General features: G+C 40.7%; 1 protein-coding gene across 3 annotated transcripts in view; it reads left to right on the top strand.

Annotated features, from left to right (window-relative positions):
• The window catches only part of gbf1 (golgi brefeldin A resistant guanine nucleotide exchange factor 1), a 186558-nt gene extending 165682 nt beyond the window's left edge, over nt 1-20876 (top strand). For 2 of the 3 annotated variants that reach the window (XM_067972404.1, XM_067972403.1), the window contains exons 31-40: nt 1219-1379; nt 4071-4317; nt 5448-5650; nt 7571-7721; nt 9180-9310; nt 9431-9532; nt 10891-11004; nt 13280-13457; nt 14725-14877; nt 18898-20876. In XM_067972404.1, the coding sequence (XP_067828505.1) occupies nt 1219-1379; nt 4071-4317; nt 5448-5650; nt 7571-7721; nt 9180-9310; nt 9431-9532; nt 10891-11004; nt 13280-13457; nt 14725-14877; nt 18898-19175 (1718 nt within the window). In that variant the 3' untranslated portion in view covers nt 19176-20876. The remainder of the gene's footprint in view (nt 1-1218; nt 1380-4070; nt 4318-5447; nt 5651-7570; nt 7722-9179; nt 9311-9430; nt 9533-10890; nt 11005-13279; nt 13458-14724; nt 14878-18897) is intronic. The other variant, XM_067972405.1, reaches the window with a different exon arrangement.
• The last annotated feature ends 566 nt before the right edge of the window (nt 20877-21442 follow it).

The raw sequence follows: 21442 nt of genomic DNA, 5'->3' as shown, positions 1-21442 counted from the left end.
AAATCTTTGGATATATGAAATCCAAGCTATGCTGAACTGATTCAGTATAAATCCATAATAGGAGGCATGGTTTTCAAATATGCTGATCCTATAAGCAATGTTAAAGTGATTCAAATTAAACTGGACTTGTATGAGATTGCAGCTGACTGTACACGCGTGGGCCTTCCCCCATTGGCTTCACTTCGACATTTGGGGAACCAAATGTGGATTTACAACTTTGTGTTTGGGCGAAAGTCGCCAGTTTTAGTAAAGTACATGTGTGAAACTGGCCCCAGTGTTTAGCCTCTAATCAGTTGGGTCCCACCCTACACAGACTGGTGCCCAGAATGAAAACTAAAAGTGGGAGAGTGATGCACCACAGTTCCTTTCCCTGGTCAGGAACAGTGGAAAATCAGTAGTGGAGAAATTGCCTAATCTGTAGGTTTGTACATCACAGGCATTTGAGGTCATTTCAGATTCAGGATCCCTCATTCTAAGTTGCAAAAAGAGTAAATGACAGGAAACCAATCTGCATTGTTGTTAATTTCTGCAGCCTGTGCACCTGGAGCCTTGGGTTAAAGTCAAGCCATGAAAATGGGTTCACTGTACCATATACGTAACTGTCCTTGAGTTAATAACATTACATTGAGATTTTTAAAGCTGAATTCCCCACTCCTGTACTGGGGAAGATTTCCATTGTTTGCTGCTTATAATGAAATTAGAAATGTGTTTTTTATATACACACAGCTCAGTTCTCTCTACTTCTATGCAACACGGACTGATTGGGCTGAACGGCCTGTTTCATGTTGTAATTTCTATGTATACTGTTTCTCTTCTTCCTCCATTTTCTGGAGTTGGCAGCATCAATAGCAAGTTGCATTTATATAGCACCTTTTAATGTAGTAAAACACCCAAGGCACTTCACAGGAGCATTAGCAGACAAAAATTGACATCGAGCCAAAGAAGGAGACATTAGGACAGGTGACCAAAAGTGTGGTCAAAGAGGTAGGTTTTAAAGAGGGTCTTAAAGGAGGAGAGAGAGGTGGAGAGGTTTAGGGAGAGAATTGCAGAGCTTAGGGCCTGGACAGCTGAAGGCATGGCTGCCAATGGTGGGGCAAAGGGAGTGGGGAATGGATAATCAGTTGAATTCAGATCTTTAAAACACAAAAAGAAGTGTTTTTTCACTGGAAAAAAAGTAATTTATTTTCTGCTGATTGGCGTTATTGTGTTTCTTTAAAGGTGCACAGTCCGATAGTGAAATTGCATCTTACCATCCCAGTGAAGTTAATTCCGATCGTGGCTACACCTCAGACTCTGAAGTGTATACTGAACACGGCAAACAGACCAAGATGCATCGTTCAGTCACTGATGTTGACATGGCCAACAGTGGCTGGTTGGTGGTAAGTGGCAAACTAGTGAACCGTAAGCATTTTGACTTTTCTGTGTCTCCATGTTCTGAAATGAACTATTAAAATCATTTATTGCAAAAAGACTGAAAAGCTGATGAACAGCTCAGTTTATTGACCAATAATGAGCTAGTGAACACTCAATCATGAAATGCCTTGATAACGTACAATTTGCTGCATGCGAAGATAACACTGAGCACATTGTTGTACATCTTGTCAGATGTGGATATTAAATGCATTTGTCCATGAAACCAGTAACTTCATAGAATCATACAGCACAGAAGGAGGCCATTTGGTCCATTGTGCCTGTACCACTCTTGAAAGAGCTATCCAATTAGTTCCACTCCCCTGCCCTGCAAATTTTTCCTTTTCAAGTATTTATCCAATTCCCTTTTGAAAGTTACTGTTGAATCTGCTTCCATCGCCCTTCAGGCAGTGCGTTCCAGATCATCACAACTCGCTGCATAAATTTTTTTTCCCTCATCTCCTCCCTGGATCTTTTGCCAATTCTCTTAAATCTGTGTCCTCTGGTTACCACCCCTCCTACCAGTAGAAATGGTTGTAACACTTCTAAAGGAAATGCACATGATTTGTACATCTGTATCTCTATCCATCTACATCGCTGGAAAATTCTCCTTTTCCCACACCAGCCACCTGAGTGAGATTTAGAGGCAGATTTTCCATCATGAGTCTGTGCCACAGAGATCTGGTTTGGGATTTTTCAATGATATTTCACGTGGAGCCCTTACTGCCAGGACAGTGAGGGCTTTCGTTCCATCAATCTGTGCTGCATTTGAACCCAGATTCCAGAGATGTCTAAAGCACTGCACAACACAATCCTCATATTCTATTGGAGCTTCCTTGGGAATCCCTTCACGAGGTTTTTTTGTTTAAGGGCGTACTATTTTTCTGCGTCCAAAATTTGAGAAGTTCCAGTTGGACCTGTTGATAATATCATCAATTAATAGAAGGCTCCCAATACCTGAAGTGTGACCACAGAAGATGAACGCTTACTTGAGTTGATGCCAAGAGAAGACCCTGGTCACAGTGCTTTTTTCCCTGCTGTCTATCACCCAGTCACATGTCTGCTATATTCTTTCCCACACAGCATGGGAAGCTGAGATACTGCCAGACACTGATCTCTTTGACTGTGTGACACGTGTCACTTGGTGTTCATAGAAAGATATCCCGAACTGTACTGACATTGTTTCTGCTCCCACTTCAAGATAACAGCAAACTTCTTGAGATTAAGTCTGCTAGTTACTGAATGTTGAAACATTGTCCTTAAATGATCATTGCCACAATGTTTATACAGAACTGAGTTAAGTCATTTTGAATTCACTGTGAAGTAACGCTGAAATACCAGTTACTTGAGTGGCTGTTATTACACAATGCAGACAGGTATTCTAGAATTTCCTTTTGTGTGAATTAATTGCCTCTAAAGTGTTAATGTTGCATCAAGCTATTTATCTGAAATTTGAACCAGGTCAGATTGTACATCGTGATTTGTTGGCAGTGATAATGCAGCCTGCACAATATATCACTCTATCTAACTTTTTTTTAAGTAGAATTACAATACAAAAATATTGGTGCTTCAACATTTAATTTAACAAAACATTGGATTTAATTTCTCTTTGATCTTCAGAAGTTGCTGCTTTTCTGACTTTCTGTACATTTTTTCTGATAACCTTCCCTGGTTGCTATGTGTAGTGACATCACAAATGCATTCTGAAATGACATATTTCTCTACATATTGTGACCAGAGTAATCCTTTCTTCAGGCATCTTTAGCAGTTATCTTAGTTACAGAAAATAGTGAATGCTGTTCCAGCAGATGAAGTATTGTGTCACTTAGTTATCTATTGTTTATATTTGGTAAAGTGCTAATTCATGATTTTATTTTATATTTTCTTCCTGAGAGGAGAATATGTAATGTGACCTTTAGTAACTTTATCATAAAGGCTGGTGTAAAACTCTGTTCTCATGGAGTAAATAATCGGAGATGCTGCAGTACTTTTGAAAAGATCTAAAATTAAACCAGATTTTCTACTATTTATGTATCCATATCCTGACTCGCACTAAGTCCCGTTCACCCATCACCCCTGTGCTCGCTGACCTACATTGGCTCCTGGTCCGGCAACGCCTCGATTTTAAAATTCTCATCCTTGTGTTCAAATCCCTCTGTGGTCTCGCCCCTCCCTATCTCTGTAAACTCCCCCAGCCCTACAACCCTCTGAGATCTCTGCATTCCTCCAATTCTGGCCTCTTGTGCATCCCTGATTTCCTCTGCCCCTCAATTGGCGGCCGTGCCTTAAGTTGTCTAGGCCTAAGCTCTGGAATTCCCTCCCTAAACCTCGCCACCTTTTTACCTCTTTCCCCTCTTTTAAGACGCTCCTTAAAACCTACCTCTTTGACCAAACTTTTGGTCACCTGTCCTAATATCTCCTTATGTGGCTTGGTGTTAAAATATATCTGCTAAAGCTCCTGTGAAGTGCCTTGGAACATATTACTACGTTAAAAGGTGCTATATAAATTGTTGTATATAATGGGCAACAGCTGTAATGTCATGAAGCAGTGTTTTTTGTTGTCCCCTATACGAGGCGATGATATGAGAACTGCTGTGTACTTATTTAGAGTCCAGTTTTTAACTTAAAAAAATTCTTATTGCTCATGATGTTGTTTGCAGGTGGGGAAAGATGATTTAGATACCAGCAAAGCTTCTGGCCAAGGTACAAAGCAGGGCCCTTCCCCTCTCGTCAATCAGTACAGCCTAACCCTAGGGCAGGATTTGGGCTCACATGATACTAAGTCACTCATCAAGTGTGTGGAGTCACTGTCGTTTATTGTGCGAGATGCTGCCCATGTGACACCAGAAAACTTTGAACTGTGTGTAAAAACTATTCGCATCTTCGTAGAAGCAAACCTCAATGGTGGTAAGTTTGTAGAGGCGTGGTTTTTTCTGATTAACACTAGAAAAATACGTTTCTCATTATTCAGCAAATCTTAGCTTATACCAGTTTAAAGTTTTGTAAATATCAATGCCATATGTTGCAATCGCACAAGTGATAGTTTGGACCTCTTGTATCTAACACACATCGACCTAAGGCAGTGTCGTCCAATATATTAGCCACTAGCCACGTATAGCTATTTGGGAATTCAGATATGGCTAGTTGCATTTCTGATTATTAAATTAAAATTGAGAACAGACACTGTTGTTGGGTGTGTGACCTCAATACTCATATTCACGTGGCATGTGTGTGTGAACTTTAATCTTTTTGAGTGTTTGTCAGTAAAATCGTAAGACAAAAAGCAGTGTGTGCGAGTGTTTTATTTCCTTGGATGCTGAATGGTGATAGATGGTTGTTTAGTAAATATACACGTGAAGAACATTTACCGGTAATGTGTGTAAAGCGTTTTCTACTAAAATTAGTGCATGTGGCTAAAATGGTGTCATTGTAGCCTCACCTGTAGCTAGTCAGCGATTTCTATTGGACAACACTGATCTAAGGAAAGATGATTTCAAGAAACAAATTGCCATGTGGATCAGTTGACTTATTGAATGCCATTGATCTGTTGATTTCAAAGTATACCCACCTGTACTCACTGGTACAATATAACCAGCACTCACTGTGTAAGGCTTATTTACAGAGAGGCGTACTGCTGCTTTGACAAAAAAGCTTTGGATGAAAATAGGCACCCAGCTCCTGAGTGGGTGAATAGAGCTAAACTATTTTTCAGACTTAATTAGTACTGTTTTAGCACTCTGTGTCTTCATTAACTTGGACATATTTGACACTGCATGGACTATAATTGAAGTGAGGTTTAAAAACCTGGCTTACAAAGTGCTCAGATCTCCCTTGGACCTCCGTGTGTACCTTTTAAACATATCCTGAGCTTACTTGAATATATTGAGACAACAGTCAGTTAGTGGTAGCAACAGAATAAATAATTCCTTAAAAACTCTTGCGATCATTCTCCGTCTACAAGGCATCTGATCCCAGTTGTGTTTTTAAAAAAATTTCTAAATAGTATTGTTTTTGAAAGTTGTGGCTTCTTATTGCAGGGTACAAAACACATGAAAGGAAATCCAAAACATACAAGTTTGACAAATCTAACCGACTGAAGAAGAAGCAGAAAGAGAAGGATAGTTCCATGAAGCGGTCGAAGACTTTTAGCCATCGTCCATCAAGGTCGCATAGCGATGATGATGAGGATGACAGTGTACCAGCAAGTTACCACACTGTGTCATTACAGGTTAGTCAGGATGTAAGTATAGCAGGCCTTTCCCATTCCTGTTCTTGGTTCACTCTACCTGTTCTCAGTAAAGCTGTTCAGTCACTTATTTGAGCTCGTAATCTGATTTTTATTCCATCCCCGTCCCGAAGCTTTGCGTCATTGCTTGTTCTGAAGCCTCGGCCCATTGATAAGTTGTACAAGAGTGACCCAGTGAATCTGTTTTCCCTCTTCATTTCCTACAGTTCCCTCCCCACCCTGGATCAGGATGCGTCTCCTGGTAGCCTGCTATTCAAATTAGGAACTCGCCATGTGGTGAATGCCCCACACAACACTCATCCTACCTCATTCAGTGGCTCCTTTAACTTTCTTGGACTCCTTATAACTGTAAACTTGGCTGATCCTTTTCCTGGGGGCTGGGATTTCAGATTTAAAGATTGCATGTTTTTTTGTGGATAAATAAGTTTAGATTTTAATTAAGTCACAAGGAATACAGAAGCTTTCAATGTTTTTTTGATTAAGCAGTGTAAAAGAACTACATCTTCCCCCCCACCCCCCCACCCCCTTTGTTGTAAATTGTATAACTAAACTCTCCTAATCATGAGGAAATCTTTCTTTTTTTCTCTCTAAATAAAATTCCCACATTTCTCCTCACAGAACTGCTGAATAAAATGATCCCCAGACTATAGGTCTGCATTTCACATTGAAGTTATTGTGCCTGTTCTCAGACCCTGAACAATAAGGTTCTCCTTTAAGCAAGCAGCTTGGATGATTATGATCTGTTAGTTGTGCAACAAAATCATCCCATTAATTCTTTGGTAATATTAATGTACCAGAAAAGTTTGTTCGGAGAATGCTGATTAAAAAATGAATGTTGTTATCTCATTCTAGATTTTGGTATTCAGAAATTCACATTATAATCAGCCTTCTCGTAATTAAACTTTGTGTGTGTATTTTAATGGCTGCAAAGGGTTAAAAGACATTGTCATGTTTTGGGGTTTCCGGAACGATCTACACCGAAAACTCCTTTCAAACCCAGCATGCAGCTTATTAATGCCAGGTTACATGATACTAGATACATTTATTGCAGTATGGCTTTCTAATTTTTATGCTGTTTTTAAACCTTTAAGATCTGTATTGTTGTAGGTAATTTGTACTGTAATGCAAGTATTGCACCCTCCTGTGTTTAAAAATGTACCTTGCAGGATAGTTTATCAGGTGTTCTCTGTGCTGGTGAATTTGTATCGTGCCTTTAGATTGTACAATCTAATTTACAGAAGTCCCACAGTTCTATTGAATGCAGTGTGCTCCACATGTGAATGTGTTAATATTACATTAACATTAGAGATGTATATATAAAAAGCTAGACTCCATTTGGAGCACAGCGTCAGTTCTGGGCACTGCACCACAGGAAGGATATGTGGCATTGGAGGGGGTGCAGCACAGATTCACCAGAATGATACGGGGCTAAAAGGACAGGTTGCATAGACTCGGCTTGTATTCCTTCGTGTATATGAGATTAAGGGGTGATCTAATTGAGATGTTTAAGATGATTAAAGGATTTGATACGGTGGATAGAGAGAAACTGTTTCATCTGGTGGGGGGGAGTCCAGAACAAGGGGGCTGTTCAGGGGTGATGTCAGGAAGCACTTCTTCACACAAAGGGGAGTGGAAATCTGGAACTCTTTTTTTCCCCCCCACCCAAGGCTGGAGGTCAATTGAAGGTTTCAAAACTGAGATTGATAGATTTTTGTTGGGTAAGGGTATTGAGGGTTCCAGAACCAAGGCAGGTAGATGGAGTTAAGATACAGATCTGCCATGATCTAATTGAATGGCGGAACAGGCTCAAGGGGCTGATATATATATTAAAAGAAAACTGGCTGCATTTCTAACTGTAGAGTAGGGTTTGCATGCAGGTAATTCTATTGATTGGCTTGTGTTCCTTTTTTTCAGCTTCTGGATTTGATGCACACTCTCCACACCAGAGCTGCTGGTATTTACAGCTCGTGGGCTGAGGAGCAGCGCCACCTGGAGTCAGCAGGGAAGAAAATTGAAGCAGATGCCAGAACTTTGTGGTCCAACTGCTGGTGTCCACTGTTGCAAGGCAAGCCAGTGCTGCAAGAGTGTAGAGAGATTCTTCATATGTTGAATATGTTTTGTTAATGAGCATAACTCCTGCCTTCTAAGATGTGAGAAAAAACTGACCACTTATTTGTTGTTCTTTTCCACTTTTATTGATGGAGGGCATTCAAACACTGATATTTCTAAAACTCCCGGACATACTCGAACATAACGCATGTAAAACAATCTCCCTACTTTCCAGCCAAATGAAACCTGGAAACGGTTTATGACTCACATATAAGATGTCTCACTGGTCACAGCAGCTCCACCGAGATTGGGAAATTTGATTTTAATTCTCGTCGACTATCTCATTCCTGCCACTCCTGCACACGGGCAGGATATGAGAAACTGGGCTCCTGAGAGAGGGCTACAGGGTTCACAATAGGCAGGAAAGTGGGTCCAGGCCAGGAGCAGTCAGTGCTCAAATAATTTTTTTTGTACTTTATTCTCGGGATGTGGGCCGTGCTGGGACGGCCACATGTATTGCCCACCCGAGTTGCCCAGAGAAGGCGGTGATAACCCCCATAAGCACCTTCAGCCCACAGACCTAAATTTCTCATCTTTGTTTCCAAGTGTATACAGTAAATTATATTAGGCATGTAACGTAGTCTTGCTTCTGACTGGACTACAGTCATATAGCAATCAGTGCAAAGCTAAAATGGTGTGAGTCTGCTTACTGCAGCTGGTGTCTCAGCACTTCCCGAAGTTGGATTTGGGGTACTTGGCACTGAATGACTACACAGTTTGTGTCACTGTGAAATTGCTTTATGTTCGCACAAACTGTAAGGTGCAACTGCACTGGTAAATCTAAAATTCACACGCTGAGGTGTCTGGTAAACAGATGCAGCAGGATGGTTCTCTTATATTTCTCATCAGTAAATGCTCAATTGCCATGACTGGGAAGAGTGCCGTGTCAACACCAGAATCACATTCTTGCTCGATCTGATCTGCTTTACGTGCTGAGTATGAAAGAGATCTCAAGAATGGACCCTTCTGTACTGGGGCATGACTGTTATTGGCAATATATCATTTGCTTGAATAATCCTTGACAGTTAGAAAGAAAAGTTTTGCTTTCTTTTTGTGAGCTGAACTTTTGAATTGCTGTAGAATTAACCCTTTGTGCACCTTTGATTCATGTGGAGTATACAATTGCAGTGAATCATTGCAATTCCGAATTTAGATTGTGGGGACAATGTGGGATGGCCTTGAATTGCAGGAATGGAGCTCTTCTGCCTCAGACTGCTAGGTCCTGATGGGAGGCTGACCCTCCAGTCTCCTTGGAGAAGTGTGTAGAGTTAATTCAGTCAGGAGAACCGGGATTGTGGTGAATTGGTGCAATGAACAACGGCAACAAGAAGCTGTGGAAGAGTCCATAATAAAAGCCTGTGTCTGGAGTTATATTAAACATGCCTCTTACCCATCTCTGTACCTGTCTCTTCAGGCATTGCTTGGCTTTGTTGTGATGCCAGGCGTCAAGTCAGAATGCAAGCACTCACTTACCTGCAGAGGGCACTATTAGTGCATGATCTGCAAACACTGGATGCTTTAGAATGGGAATCCTGCTTCAACAAGGTACTGTTAATCCCCCACCCCAAGTTGAAAATGTTAACTTTTTTTTTTAAAAAGGATTAACTTGGAACACAGTAGTTTAAACAAATTTGTTTAATGATGTTCCATGGCTTGTTTGAATAGGTGTTGATTCCACTACTGACGAAGCTGTTGGAAAATATCAGCCCAGCTGATGTTGGAGGGATGGAAGAGACCAGAATGAGAGCTTCAACCTTGCTTTGTAAAGTGAGTTTGTCAGCCAGAAGGCACCTTATTTTGAGAGGAGGGTCTGAATCATCATGTGCAGGAGCTGACTTCTGGGGATTGATCAGACGCTGTGCAGTGGTTTGTGTGTTTGTTACAGTGTGTTTTATTGTACTGACATGGTCTGACAGAAAACCAGTGGATATTTTGAACAGTGTGCAGGTTATTCGGGACTCGAGTTAATGCACACTTGGAGGTGTATACGAACTCAACGATGTAGCTCCCAGTGATGTATTTGTTTACATTTGCACAGTACGTGCAGCAATCTGCACTGCAGAGTAATGTTCATGATTTGGTGAGACTCACCCATGCTTTCCAGTGACAATTGGTCACCAATGTTTGCACACTATAATGAATAAGACGAACACTGAACTAGAAGTCCCACATGGAAATGAAATAGGCGTAACCATGAAAATAAGCTAATTGGGCTGGGAAAGCCTTTATTTCCAGCTGAGTTTCAACCTCTGCGGTTAAGGAAATCTGCTTTTACCACTCTGCCAATTGCAAGTTTAATTTCCACTGACCAACCAATATAAAGTGACTGAAAATCAAATAAACACAAGGCTTTTCTTAAAACCTGCTTCAGATATTAAATTGTAAACAATTTTACAACGCCAAGTTATAGTCCAACGATTTTATTTGAAATTTACAAGCTTTCGGAGGCTTCCTCCTTCCTCAGGTAAATCCTGCGACATTTACCTGAGGAAGGAGGAAGCCTCCGAAAGCTTGTAAATTTCAAATAAAATCGTTGGACTATAACTTGGCGTTGTAAAATTGTTTACAATTGTCAACCCCAGTCCATCACCGGCATCTCCACATCAGATATTAAAGTTATTCAGTGATTTTATTTTTGTACCAAAATTGAGCTTAGTAGGGTTTTGGTGCCTGGCTCTGCATCTTCCATTAGATCATAATAGCAGAATTTAGCATTAATTAACTGGTGATGTTAAATGTGATCTATATAGAAATTGTGTGTGATATGGTTGTATGTTATGTTATTGAACGGGGGAAGGGGGTGCTTTCCTATTGAGAAAGAACTGTTTTGTGCATTTTCTGACAGAGAGAAGATACCTCAATCTTTGCAGGTCCAATAGCAGCCTTAAGAAATTGTCATAACATATCAGGTCTTCTTGTGGATGATGTGCCTGGGAGGTCCCTCAGTTGTCAGTTGAGTGGAGACTAGCATTCTCTAAGGTTCAAATATAAAATGTTAGCACTTGATCCTGGTAGTTATTCTGGTCTGTTTGCAGAGGTGCCCAGTGCATTTGTCTTGTATAATTTTTTTTTTACTTTTTTTGAGAGTGTTGTTGTAAAGGGTTTTTTTTTCTCCCCACTTAAAGGTTTTCCTCCAACACTTATCTCCACTGTTATCTCTGCCAACATTTGCTGCTCTTTGGTTAACGATTCTGGACTTCATGGACAAATACATGCATGCAGGATCCAGTGACTTATTGGTAGGAAGAACTTTTATTAGAAATTGTACAGTGTTTGCATAAAATTTATTTCAAAAAAGCTTCCTGTATTCTAAATTGAGGATATTTCTCATCAAAAGCTGGTCTAATTTTTTCCATAATCTCAAAGACAAATTGAGTATTAATTGTACGGTGATTTACCTCAGTCATTTTCTCATGGGCCCCATCTCTGTAACCTCCTCCGACCCTATAACCCTCCGAGATCTCTCCGCTCCTCCGATTCTGGCCTCTTGCGCATCCCCAATTTTCATCGCTCCATCATTGGCAGCTATGCTTTCAGCTGCTTAGGCCCTAAGCTCTGGAATTCCCTCCCTAAACCTCTCTATCTCTCTCTCTTCCTTTTAAGACTCTCCTTAAAACCTACCTCTTTGACCACCTGTCCTAATATCTCCTTATGTGGCTCGGTGTCAAATTTTGTTTGATAATCGCTCCCGTGAAGCACCTTGGGACGTTTTACTACATTAAAGGCACTATATAAATGCAAGGTGAAACATCTCCGGTCAGCAGTAATATGACAAAAATGGAGCTTATGTCTCTACAAAATCTGTATTATAATTACAATTTGTATCAAAAAAATTAATGTTCCTTTGAACTCTTGTGCGTTTGTTTTGCTGCAAAGTAGTGACGCTTTGTGAATGCTGCATCCATCTGACAGTGCGCTTTGGGTGCCAGTAACCTGGACCTTAATTGAAGCCTCAGAATTAGGACTAAGTAGGTTTAATTTTTAAAAGGGCTTTGTAGAAATTATTGGAAATGTTGTTCACTTAATTCCAGAGTTAATAAATTACAGTTCAGCAGTTTGATGGCATTAGGTGTTTGAAGATAGCACTTGGACAGATTAAAGGGATTGACTGTATCGAACTCTCCACTCTCAACTTCTGATTTAATTGGTTTGCTTCATACAGGTGTAAGCTTCAGTAACCCATTGGATGCCAAAAGCAATTAACCGAATGGTAGATGTGCCAGAAATGTCCTTGAAAAACATTAGAGAAACTGGCACGAGCTCACACAGCTTATCTGTACACTCACTTAAAGTTTGAACTTTATAGTCATTTAAATCCCCGCAGTTTGGATCATACAAACACGGGTTTCATTATGTAGCCCTTGTACCTTTGAGCAACAGCTTTTCATAGTATGATACGGCAAAGAATTGTTTCTCAAACACTGTTTTACAGCAGGATAAGAAGTTACAGATGCTCTTTGAAAGCTGGTTATCCTGAAACAAATTATATCTGTATCTTCAGTACATATTTATGAGTGTTGGCTGTGGCTCAGTTGGTAGCACTCTCGCCTCTAAGTCAGATGATCGTGGGTTCAAGACCCATTCCAGAGCCTTTAGCGCAAAATCTAGGCTTTCACTTCAGTACCAGTACTGAGGGAGTCTTCCGGATGAGACATCTGCCCTCCCAGGTGGACGTAAAAGATCCTATGGCACAATTTCAAAGAAGAGCAGGGGGAGTTCTCCCCGGTGCCCTGGCCAATATTTATCCCTCAATCAACATCACAAAAAACAGATTATCTGTTCATTATCACATTGCTGTTCATGGGATCTTGCTTTGTGCAAATTGGCTGCCGTGTTTCCTCCATTACAACATTAACTACACTTCAAAAGTTCTTCATTGGCTGTAAAGGGATTTGGGATGTCCTGAGGTCATGAAAAGCACTATATGAATGCAAGTCTTTTTCATTTTAAAAGGCAAGTACATATCGTGTTTATGGTCAGCCAGTAAATGTCTCTAGGGCATTTATTTATAGCAGGAGTGTGCAAACTTTGTCTTCGTGGGCTGCATAAAAAAATTAAGTCAATTATCCCACTAATTGGCATATATTTGAAGTGTTGACACGAACAGATCTTGGTGTTCTGATTTAGGATTTTCCCACCAATAAGGCAACAGCACTAAGAACAACTTTTTCCAAACCTGATGACCCACGAAATTCAAACCAAAGAAACCAGCAGTGGGATCGCTTTAGTATCGAGCCGGCACAGATATGTTGTCTTCTGTAATGTAAACTTCTATGGTTCTAACTAACGGTAAGAACTAGAAGCACAAATAGAACTGAATTGCCTTGGGTTTGGGGGCTGGAATTAGCTCACAGGCCATAGTTTGGACACGCCTGATACAGTGTGTTGGAGACATCTACTGGGAGCACAAGTGAATTCCAGTTGCTATTGTGGAATTTGCCATCAAAAATTCTAATGCTTACAGATTTTTTTTATATCACTGTGTGATATTCTGATAATTTCTTTCCTGTTCAGTTGGAAGCAATTCCAGAATCATTGAAGAATATGCTGCTGGTTATGGATACAGCTGGCATTTTCCACTGTGCTGAGTCAAGGACTGGTTATTCCCAGCTTTGGGAGATTACATGGGAGAGAATTGATTGCTTCTTGCCTCGACTGAAGGATGAACTCTTTAAACAAACAGTTATTCAAGGTAAAAAGCTTCTGGTCCATCTTTACCTGTCAGATTTGATACTTAGGCTCCAGATGTCTGTATATTAAGTTACTGTGACCCACTTGCACATAAATTAAAAAATATTAAAGGACATTCCTGAATGCAGGCGATGGTTAGGAAATGATGATTAAATTGTCACGCTCCATTCCCTGCAATGCCAACAAGAACTAGCCCTCCAATAACAATGCAGTGAGAAAGGAAAGTTTGCATTAACTGCCCAGCTCCTTTAGAGATCAGTCTAACATGGACTGATTCACAGCGGTGAAAGTGCGGAAAATATATTGGCCTGAAATTTCCTGTAATGGTGAAACTGGCGAGTTACGGCAAAATTTCCTGAGAATCTCATTAACGTACGCTAGAATGTAAAAACTGGCGTAAACCAGGCGGAAATCAGTGTAAATAATCGGTGCCCAAGGAAAGCGGTAAATTTACACCATTTTCCTTCTTTAAGCTCCTGTAGCCATCAAACCACCATTTATGCACATTAGGCACAGGACGTTTAAGAAAATGCAATCGTGGAACTTTTTCCATTTTTAATGCAACTCATTCTGAAGCGATAAAGATGTAAAGATACAGAAAATATAGTGACTGTCTCAGTGAGGAGAAATTTTTTTAAAAATAGCTTTAAAAATTGCCAAAAACACTAGACATGTGACTTTGAGTCCTGCTGCACCTAAAATTTCCACTATGGTAGCAGTGTCGGCCGAGGCTCAGTGGTAGCATTCTCATCTCTAAGTCAGAAGGTCGTGGGTTCAAGCCCCACTCCAGAGACTTGAGCCCATAATCTAGGCTCGCACTCCAGTGCAGTACTGAGGGAGTGCTGCACTGTCGGGGGTACTGTTAAACCAAGGCCTCAGGCGAAGGTAAAAGATCCCGTGACACTTAAAAGACCTTGTTCACAAATTGGCTGCCGAGTTTCCCTACGTTACAACAGTGGCTGCTCTTCAAAACAACTTCATTGGCTGTAAAGCATTTTGGGACTGAGGTTGTGAATGGCTGTATATAAATGCAAGTTCATTCTCACCTGCAATCTAAATTAATTAAGTTTATTTAATTAATAAAGTGGAGTTCTGTGCATGAGTATCGGTACACACACAATTTTTGTTTGATTCGGAGCCAGACAGTATAAATCAGTACCGTCGGACAGGAATCAAATCTGTAATTACTGGTCTTGGATTGATAGCTCCAAAATAAAAGGAGCCGAAGAAGATTATTTTGTTAGAAAATGACTGTATTTATCTCATAGATCCTGTCCCTGGTCTACCGGTGGAGCCATCTTCTCCAAATTTAATGCAGCATGTTAGCAGTGCACAAGCATCTATACTTCCAGGCACAGGAGACGCAAATCCATCCAGTCAAGCAACTGCATCAGAAAACCTTGCTGAGGCTAGTGCCAAAGGTGAGTTGGAGCCACGAGGTTCAGTAACCCCATCAGGCTGTCGGAACTTTAAGGCGCAAAGTCACGTTCCATCTTTCTACATTATAAAAATGGGCCAAAATTGGGATTTTAGATTCAGTGTCGGTCAGCATTGTTAAGGCTTGTGTCATGAAGTTATCAAATTTTCCTGCCTTTTTCCATCCATCTGAAGCTCTCCATCGCTGATTTGCTGTTTCCCAGTACAACCTGTCTTAGTGTCAGTTTGGTTCAGTGCTATCACCTTTGAGTCAGGACGTTGTGGGTTCAATCTGTTTCCAGCAGATTAACTAATCGTTCGTCGGACATCACTGAGCACAAATTGGCTGCCACTTTTGTCTACAAAATAACAAGTGACTGCTTCAAAAGTAATTATTTGGCTGTGAAGCGCTTTGGGACGTCCTGGAGATCTGAAATGTACTGTAGAAATACAAGTTCGTTCTTTTTGAGTCAGAATCTTGATTATATTTTAAAATATTTTTAGTTAAGGAAATTGAGTTAGCAGTCCCGTTGGCAAGCCATGGGTTTGCAATGCACTATGTTATTCCACTGTAGAATTTAAAATCTGTGACTTAGCTTAATTCAGAGCCTTGTGCTAGACTGCATCGGGTGCTTTTTATGCTGCACTAACTTCCTCCACCCCCACCTGAAGATACCGTTAGTTTGGGCTACAGTTCCATCGGTGCTGGCAGCTCTCTGCTACCTCCCCAGATGCTCAACGCGAGAGCCTGAACCATTCGTATCATCAGGCAATTCGAATGGAGGGTGGGAGGTGGGGGGGGGGGGGGGGAACGCGGGGGATTTCAGCTGAGTTTCCTCACCCAATGTCCCCACACGTGCGTTTTCTAACAAGACTCACTGGATCATGGTGGAACCCTTGGATGATTTTCGTTTTCCTAATAGCCCCAGATGAGATCTGTCAAATCAAGAGACCAAGAGTTGAACCTGTGGCCTTATGGATCAGTATAGTTCAGTGGCACCCCAGATCGTATTTAATATGGAAAGCCGCTAGTGTTCCTTTAATTGTTACTGACGCAACGTTAACCACAGTGTGCTTATGCAGTAGAATTTGTATACTTTCTGGTCAGCGCCAATGTGAAGTGAATGATAATTTGGTTTAAGATGTGATGATGCTCCTGAATTTATTTTCTTAGCAACTGGTATCTATTTTCCAAATTGTGCTCCACTCTTAATCAATTTGTCGCCCAGTACCCTTGCTTACACTATTAAGCATTCACCGTGGCAAAAAAAATCCTTTGTATGCTGCCAAATTGATTAAAATTTCTGCCGCCGGTGCTTGGAGTACGATTGACCCTGAATCAAATTGTCACATCCCTTCCCCAGGATTCAGATGTGCCGCAGGCAAAGTTCCTAAAACCTGTGCAATCTACTGGAAAACTGTGTTTTGCATCTGCACTAAATTCACATTTGTTCCAACAACCAAAGTAAATTGTAACGAGATTGATGCTGTACATAAATACAAATAGTAACTAGGGAGAGAGTAGGGCCTCTTAAGGATCAACAAGGTCATCTATGTGCGGAACCACAAGAGATGGGTGAGATCCTGAATGAATATTTCACATCGGTATTTACGGTTGAGAAAGGCATGGATGTTAGGGAACTTGGGGAAATAAATAGTGATGTCTTGAGGAGTGTACATATTACAGAGAGGGAGGTGCTGGAAGTTTTAACGCGCATCAAGGTAGATAAATCTCCGGGACCTGATGAAATGTATCCCAGGACGTTATGGGAGGTTAGGGAGGAAATTGCGGGTCCCCGAGCAGAGATATTTGAATCATCGACTGCTACAGGTGAGGTGCCTGAAGATTGGAGGGTAGCAAATGTTGTGCCTTTGTTTAAGAAGGGCGGCAGGGAAAAGCCTGGGAACTACAGACCGGTGAGCCTGACATCTGTAGTGGGTAAGTTGTTAGAGGGTATTCTGAGAGACAGGATCTACAGGCATTTGGAGAGGCAGGGACTGATTAGGAACAGTCAGCATGGATTTGTGAGAGGAAAATCATGTCTCACGAATTTGATTGAGTTTTTTGAAGGGGTAACCAAGAAGATAGATAAGGGCTGTGCAGTAGACGTGGTCTACATGGACTTTAGCAAAGCCTTTGACAAGGTACTGCATGGTAGGTTGTTACATAAGGTTAAATCTCACGGGATCCAAGGTGAGGTAGCCAATTGGATACAAAATTGGCTTAACGACAGAAGACAGAGGGTGGTTGTAGAGGGTTGTTTTTCAAACTGGAGGCCTGTGACCAGCGGTGTGCCTCAGGGATCGGTGCTGGGTCTGCTGTTTGTTATTTATATTAATGATTTGGATGAGAATTTAGGAGGCATGGTTAGTAAGTTTGCAGATGACACCAAGATTGGTGGCATTGTGGACAGTGAAGAAGGTTATCTGGGATTGCAACGGGATCTTGATCAATTGGGCCAGTGGGCCGATGAATGGCAGATGGAGTTTAATTTAGATAAATGTGAGGTGATGCATTTTGGTAGATCGAATCGGGCCAGGACCTACTCCGTTAATGGTAGGGCGTTGGGGAGAGTTATAGAACAAAGAGATCTAGGAGTACAGGCTCATAGCTCCTTGAAAGTGGAGTCACAGGTGGATAGGGTGGTGAAGAAGGCATTCAGCATGCTTGGTTTCATTGGTCAGAATATTGAATACAGGAGTTGGGATGTCTTGTTGAAGTTGTACAAGACATTAGTAAGGCCACACTTGGAATATTGTGTACAGTTCTGGTCACCCTATTATAGAAAGGATATTATTAAACTAGAAAGAGTGCAGAAAAGATTTACTAGGATGTTACCGGGACTTGATGGTTTGACTTATAGGGAGAGGTTGGATAGACTGAGACTTTTTTCCCTGGAGAGTAGGAGGTTAAGGGGTGATCTTATAGAAGTCTATAAAATAATGAGGGGCATAGATAAGGTAGATAGTCAAAATCTTTCCCCAAAGGTAGGGGAGTCTATAACGAGGGGGCATAGATTTAAGGTGAGAGGGGAAGAGATACAAAAGGGTCCAGAGGGGCAATTTTTTCACTCAAAGGGTGGTGAGTGTCTGGAACGAGCTGCTAGAGGCGGGTACAATTTTGTCTTTTAAAAAGCATTTGGACAGTTACATGGGTAAGATGGGTATAGAGGGATATGGGCCAAGTGCAGGCAATTGGGACTAGCTTAGTGGTATAAACTGGGCGACATGGACATGTTGGGCCGAAGGGCCTGTTGTAAACTTCTATGATTATAAAATAGTTCACGTTTTGCAAGTCTTAACCATTTATCTTGAATGTGTTCTGTGTTGTAATAATATTGTTTAAGATTGCAGTTTCCAGTAACTAGGATATAGGATTTAAGGCCTCGGACATGTCGACAGTGTTTCTTTTGGTAATCAGTTGTAAATTGTTAACATCTATGTGCACTCAACAGGGCATAGATAACAGGTAGCTTTTAAACTTAGCTGCCTGATTAGTTCATAAACCTGTCAACAATCCTGCCACCGGGATAAGTATGCACAAACTCTCCTGCAATCCAAACTAAACAAGTGCCAATGTAAAGGTGCATTTAAATTAACCTCAGCACCCCGGGGCTGGGGAGGAAACAAAATCAGCTACGGCTCTCATGCCCGATCGCTATTCACTAATTCCTGCTGGAAAGAGCATGAGTGGCCTGTGATGCTTTCCACGATCGAACAGTCTGCTGGGACTTTGTGTCTAAAGTTACACATAGACCCTCTACTGGATGGCCAGCACCTGTGGAACTATTCACCAGCAAGAGCCGGCATCTTCAGGAGAGGAAGGGTGGAAGTTTCAAAATCCAGTCTCTGCAATGTGACAGAAAATTGACTGGAGAAAAAAATTACTTTCAGGGTTTGTTGTCAATCTATACTTCTATTTTTAACTTGCTCAGCATTGCTTCTAGTTGAAGATTTTCACTGTCCAGAGACTGTATAAAATATATGAAATATATCAGCGTAACAGACTTTCTTTTGTCCCCCAGACACTGAAAATGTACGAGTTGGAGGGACTCCAAGCCTTACTCCAACAGCAACTCCAATCTCTACACCAGTGAAGATGAGTGTTGGGCCAGACATTAATCAGTCATTTGCCCAGTCTCCGTTAATTCTGCACCCTCTTACTTCATCGCTGCAAGTTGGTGTTCCACCCATGCCTTTACCCATCATACTTAATCCAGCTCTAATCGAAGCTACGTCTCCTGTCCCGTTGTTGTCCACACCCCGGCCTGCTAACACCTCCACTGCATCCGAGGTGAACTAGAAGATCTAGCCTGGGCAGGAACCAATTCTTTTACCATGTACTTCTGTGAATGGTCTGTGCTTTTCACATGCCCAGCAACCAGTTTTGTAGGTGCATTGTTATGACTGCGTCACTTCCTTCTGTCCAATTTTGTTTCATAGTTCACCTCCGTTTCATACCAGGCAACAAACACTAGCTTGGTGTGCGATGTGAATTAAAGGATTTATTATGCATTCAGCACTATAAACAGAGCGCACTGCTCCACGAATAGCATTACAACTGTTTTTACAGTAGTAGGTAAGAGCCATATATTGTCAAACATCCTCGAGGTGGAGTGTTGTTGAAGACGTAAAGGACATCTGTGGTGCACTGCAGTATTTTGTTCAATGTCTACTCAAGTTATCAGTTTGTGAAATGCTGTGAGCCATTGTGTTATAATTTACATGAGAATATTTATTATTCACTCGTGAATTATTCGTCTTGGCCGGGAAAGTAACGTTCACAACCCCCCCCCCCCCCCACCCACCAAACCATTGAGACATGAGATAACTATAATCACTGGGCGGTGACTTACAAATGTGAGTGTGCACATTATTAAACCTTGCTGTTATGGTGTTATTCTGTATAGAATAATACTTCAGTTGGAGTGAGTTACACATTTGAAGGCTGCAGATCACCGTAATGTTTTAAAACATCATTTGAATCCTACCTTTGTGTTGCAGTCCTTGTCTCACTCTAGCTGACCTGTTATAACTCATTGTCAGAAGATACAAAGGTGACACTGTGAAGGGCTACAACAGGACTCAGGTTGCATCATACAAAAGAAAGGAACAGTAGTGCAGAGAAAATTTTGTTGCTGTAATAAAATGCAAGATGGCTTATAAGGAAACTCATCATGTGACAGGATGTTTTAACTAACCCATTTCTGCCAACATGAGATGCAATTCAGTCTGCACTGGCCTTTTAAAACGCATGTTCATGATAGCACCTGTAGTAGCTCACTTCATTTTCCACGGCTTGCCACATTTTTCCCCCATTTCAAATGCTAATTCATTACCTTTCGATTAGCACCACACACTTCTCTAATAATTTGCTCTTAATCATTTTGGCCTGAATTTGCCAGTCTAATTGTCTGCAATGTCTAAAACGCAGTTTCTACACTACACACTGTAAATGTCAACAAATGTGGACTGGGTTCTGAGTGCAAAACATTAACAATGTAAATACATAATTTACAGTAGTTTCAAGATTTTCACCTGTACCATCTTTATAATTAGAAATTTGTGGAACTATATTTAAAAAAAGCTAGTGGATATGTTGATCCTTGCTGTGTACACTCCTGTCCCCAGTTAGCTTGCCATGCTGGTACCCAGGGTTAGTTGTAAATGACCAGACACTGATTATATAAATAGGCATGAAAAGGCCAAAGCTTGTGTAATTTGAGACCAACAGAATCTATATTTAAAGTCCTTACGTTACTTTGTTCTAGATTTTGTACATTTCAGTCTCTCAGATTTTAATTTAATGGTAATGTGTGGAAAATGTCAGCAGGACCTTCTATGTATCTGGTAAAACATTCAGGATCTGTTCCACTGTACTGTAAGGTTGGGTAAGAACGTGGGAGGGATGATAAATAAAAAAGGTAATGTATATAAATGAAGAATGGTAAAAAAAAATTTAAATGTACTTTTTACAGAGTAATAAATATCAAATGTAAAGAAATTTATCAGTGGTGATTTTTTGATTCCGTAGGGTTGATGCTCAGCTAGTAGTTGAAATGAGTTTTAATTTTTGAAATTTTATTTAAGAACTTTGAAAAATAATTAAAACTATTATAGAGAAAAAAAATTACATTTCATCAAAATCTTTTCCCACCATCCTATTTTGTAATAGATCGAGGTCAGGAAGGTGTTTCAATGCAGAATAAGTAGGTTTTTGTTTTCTAATAAAAGTGAAAGAAAATTAAGGATTCAATAGGCATTTTAAATGAATACCATAATTGTTGAAAATTATAAATTTAACTTCTGCAGATACAACACAAATGGTTAAATGATGTTGTGGTAGGATGTGCAATCAAGCTGGCCTATTCAGGTCACAAAGTGTCAACATAGTCTGGGATTAACATATTTGCCATCTGGTGAAGAAAGCTTGTAACTTCCAGCTCCATGAAGTGACTATCTTTCAAAATAGAAATGTGATGGCTAAAGTTTGATAAAATACTTGCAAAACTTTAATACAGATTTTTTTTATTTTGTCAACCCCACATTTAATCATTCTTTCAGCATGGT

This window comes from Heptranchias perlo, chromosome 36 (assembly GCF_035084215.1).
Source record: "Heptranchias perlo isolate sHepPer1 chromosome 36, sHepPer1.hap1, whole genome shotgun sequence".
Taxonomy (NCBI): Eukaryota; Metazoa; Chordata; class Chondrichthyes; order Hexanchiformes; family Hexanchidae; genus Heptranchias; species Heptranchias perlo.
This window is presented reverse-complemented; position numbering and strand designations above follow the sequence as displayed.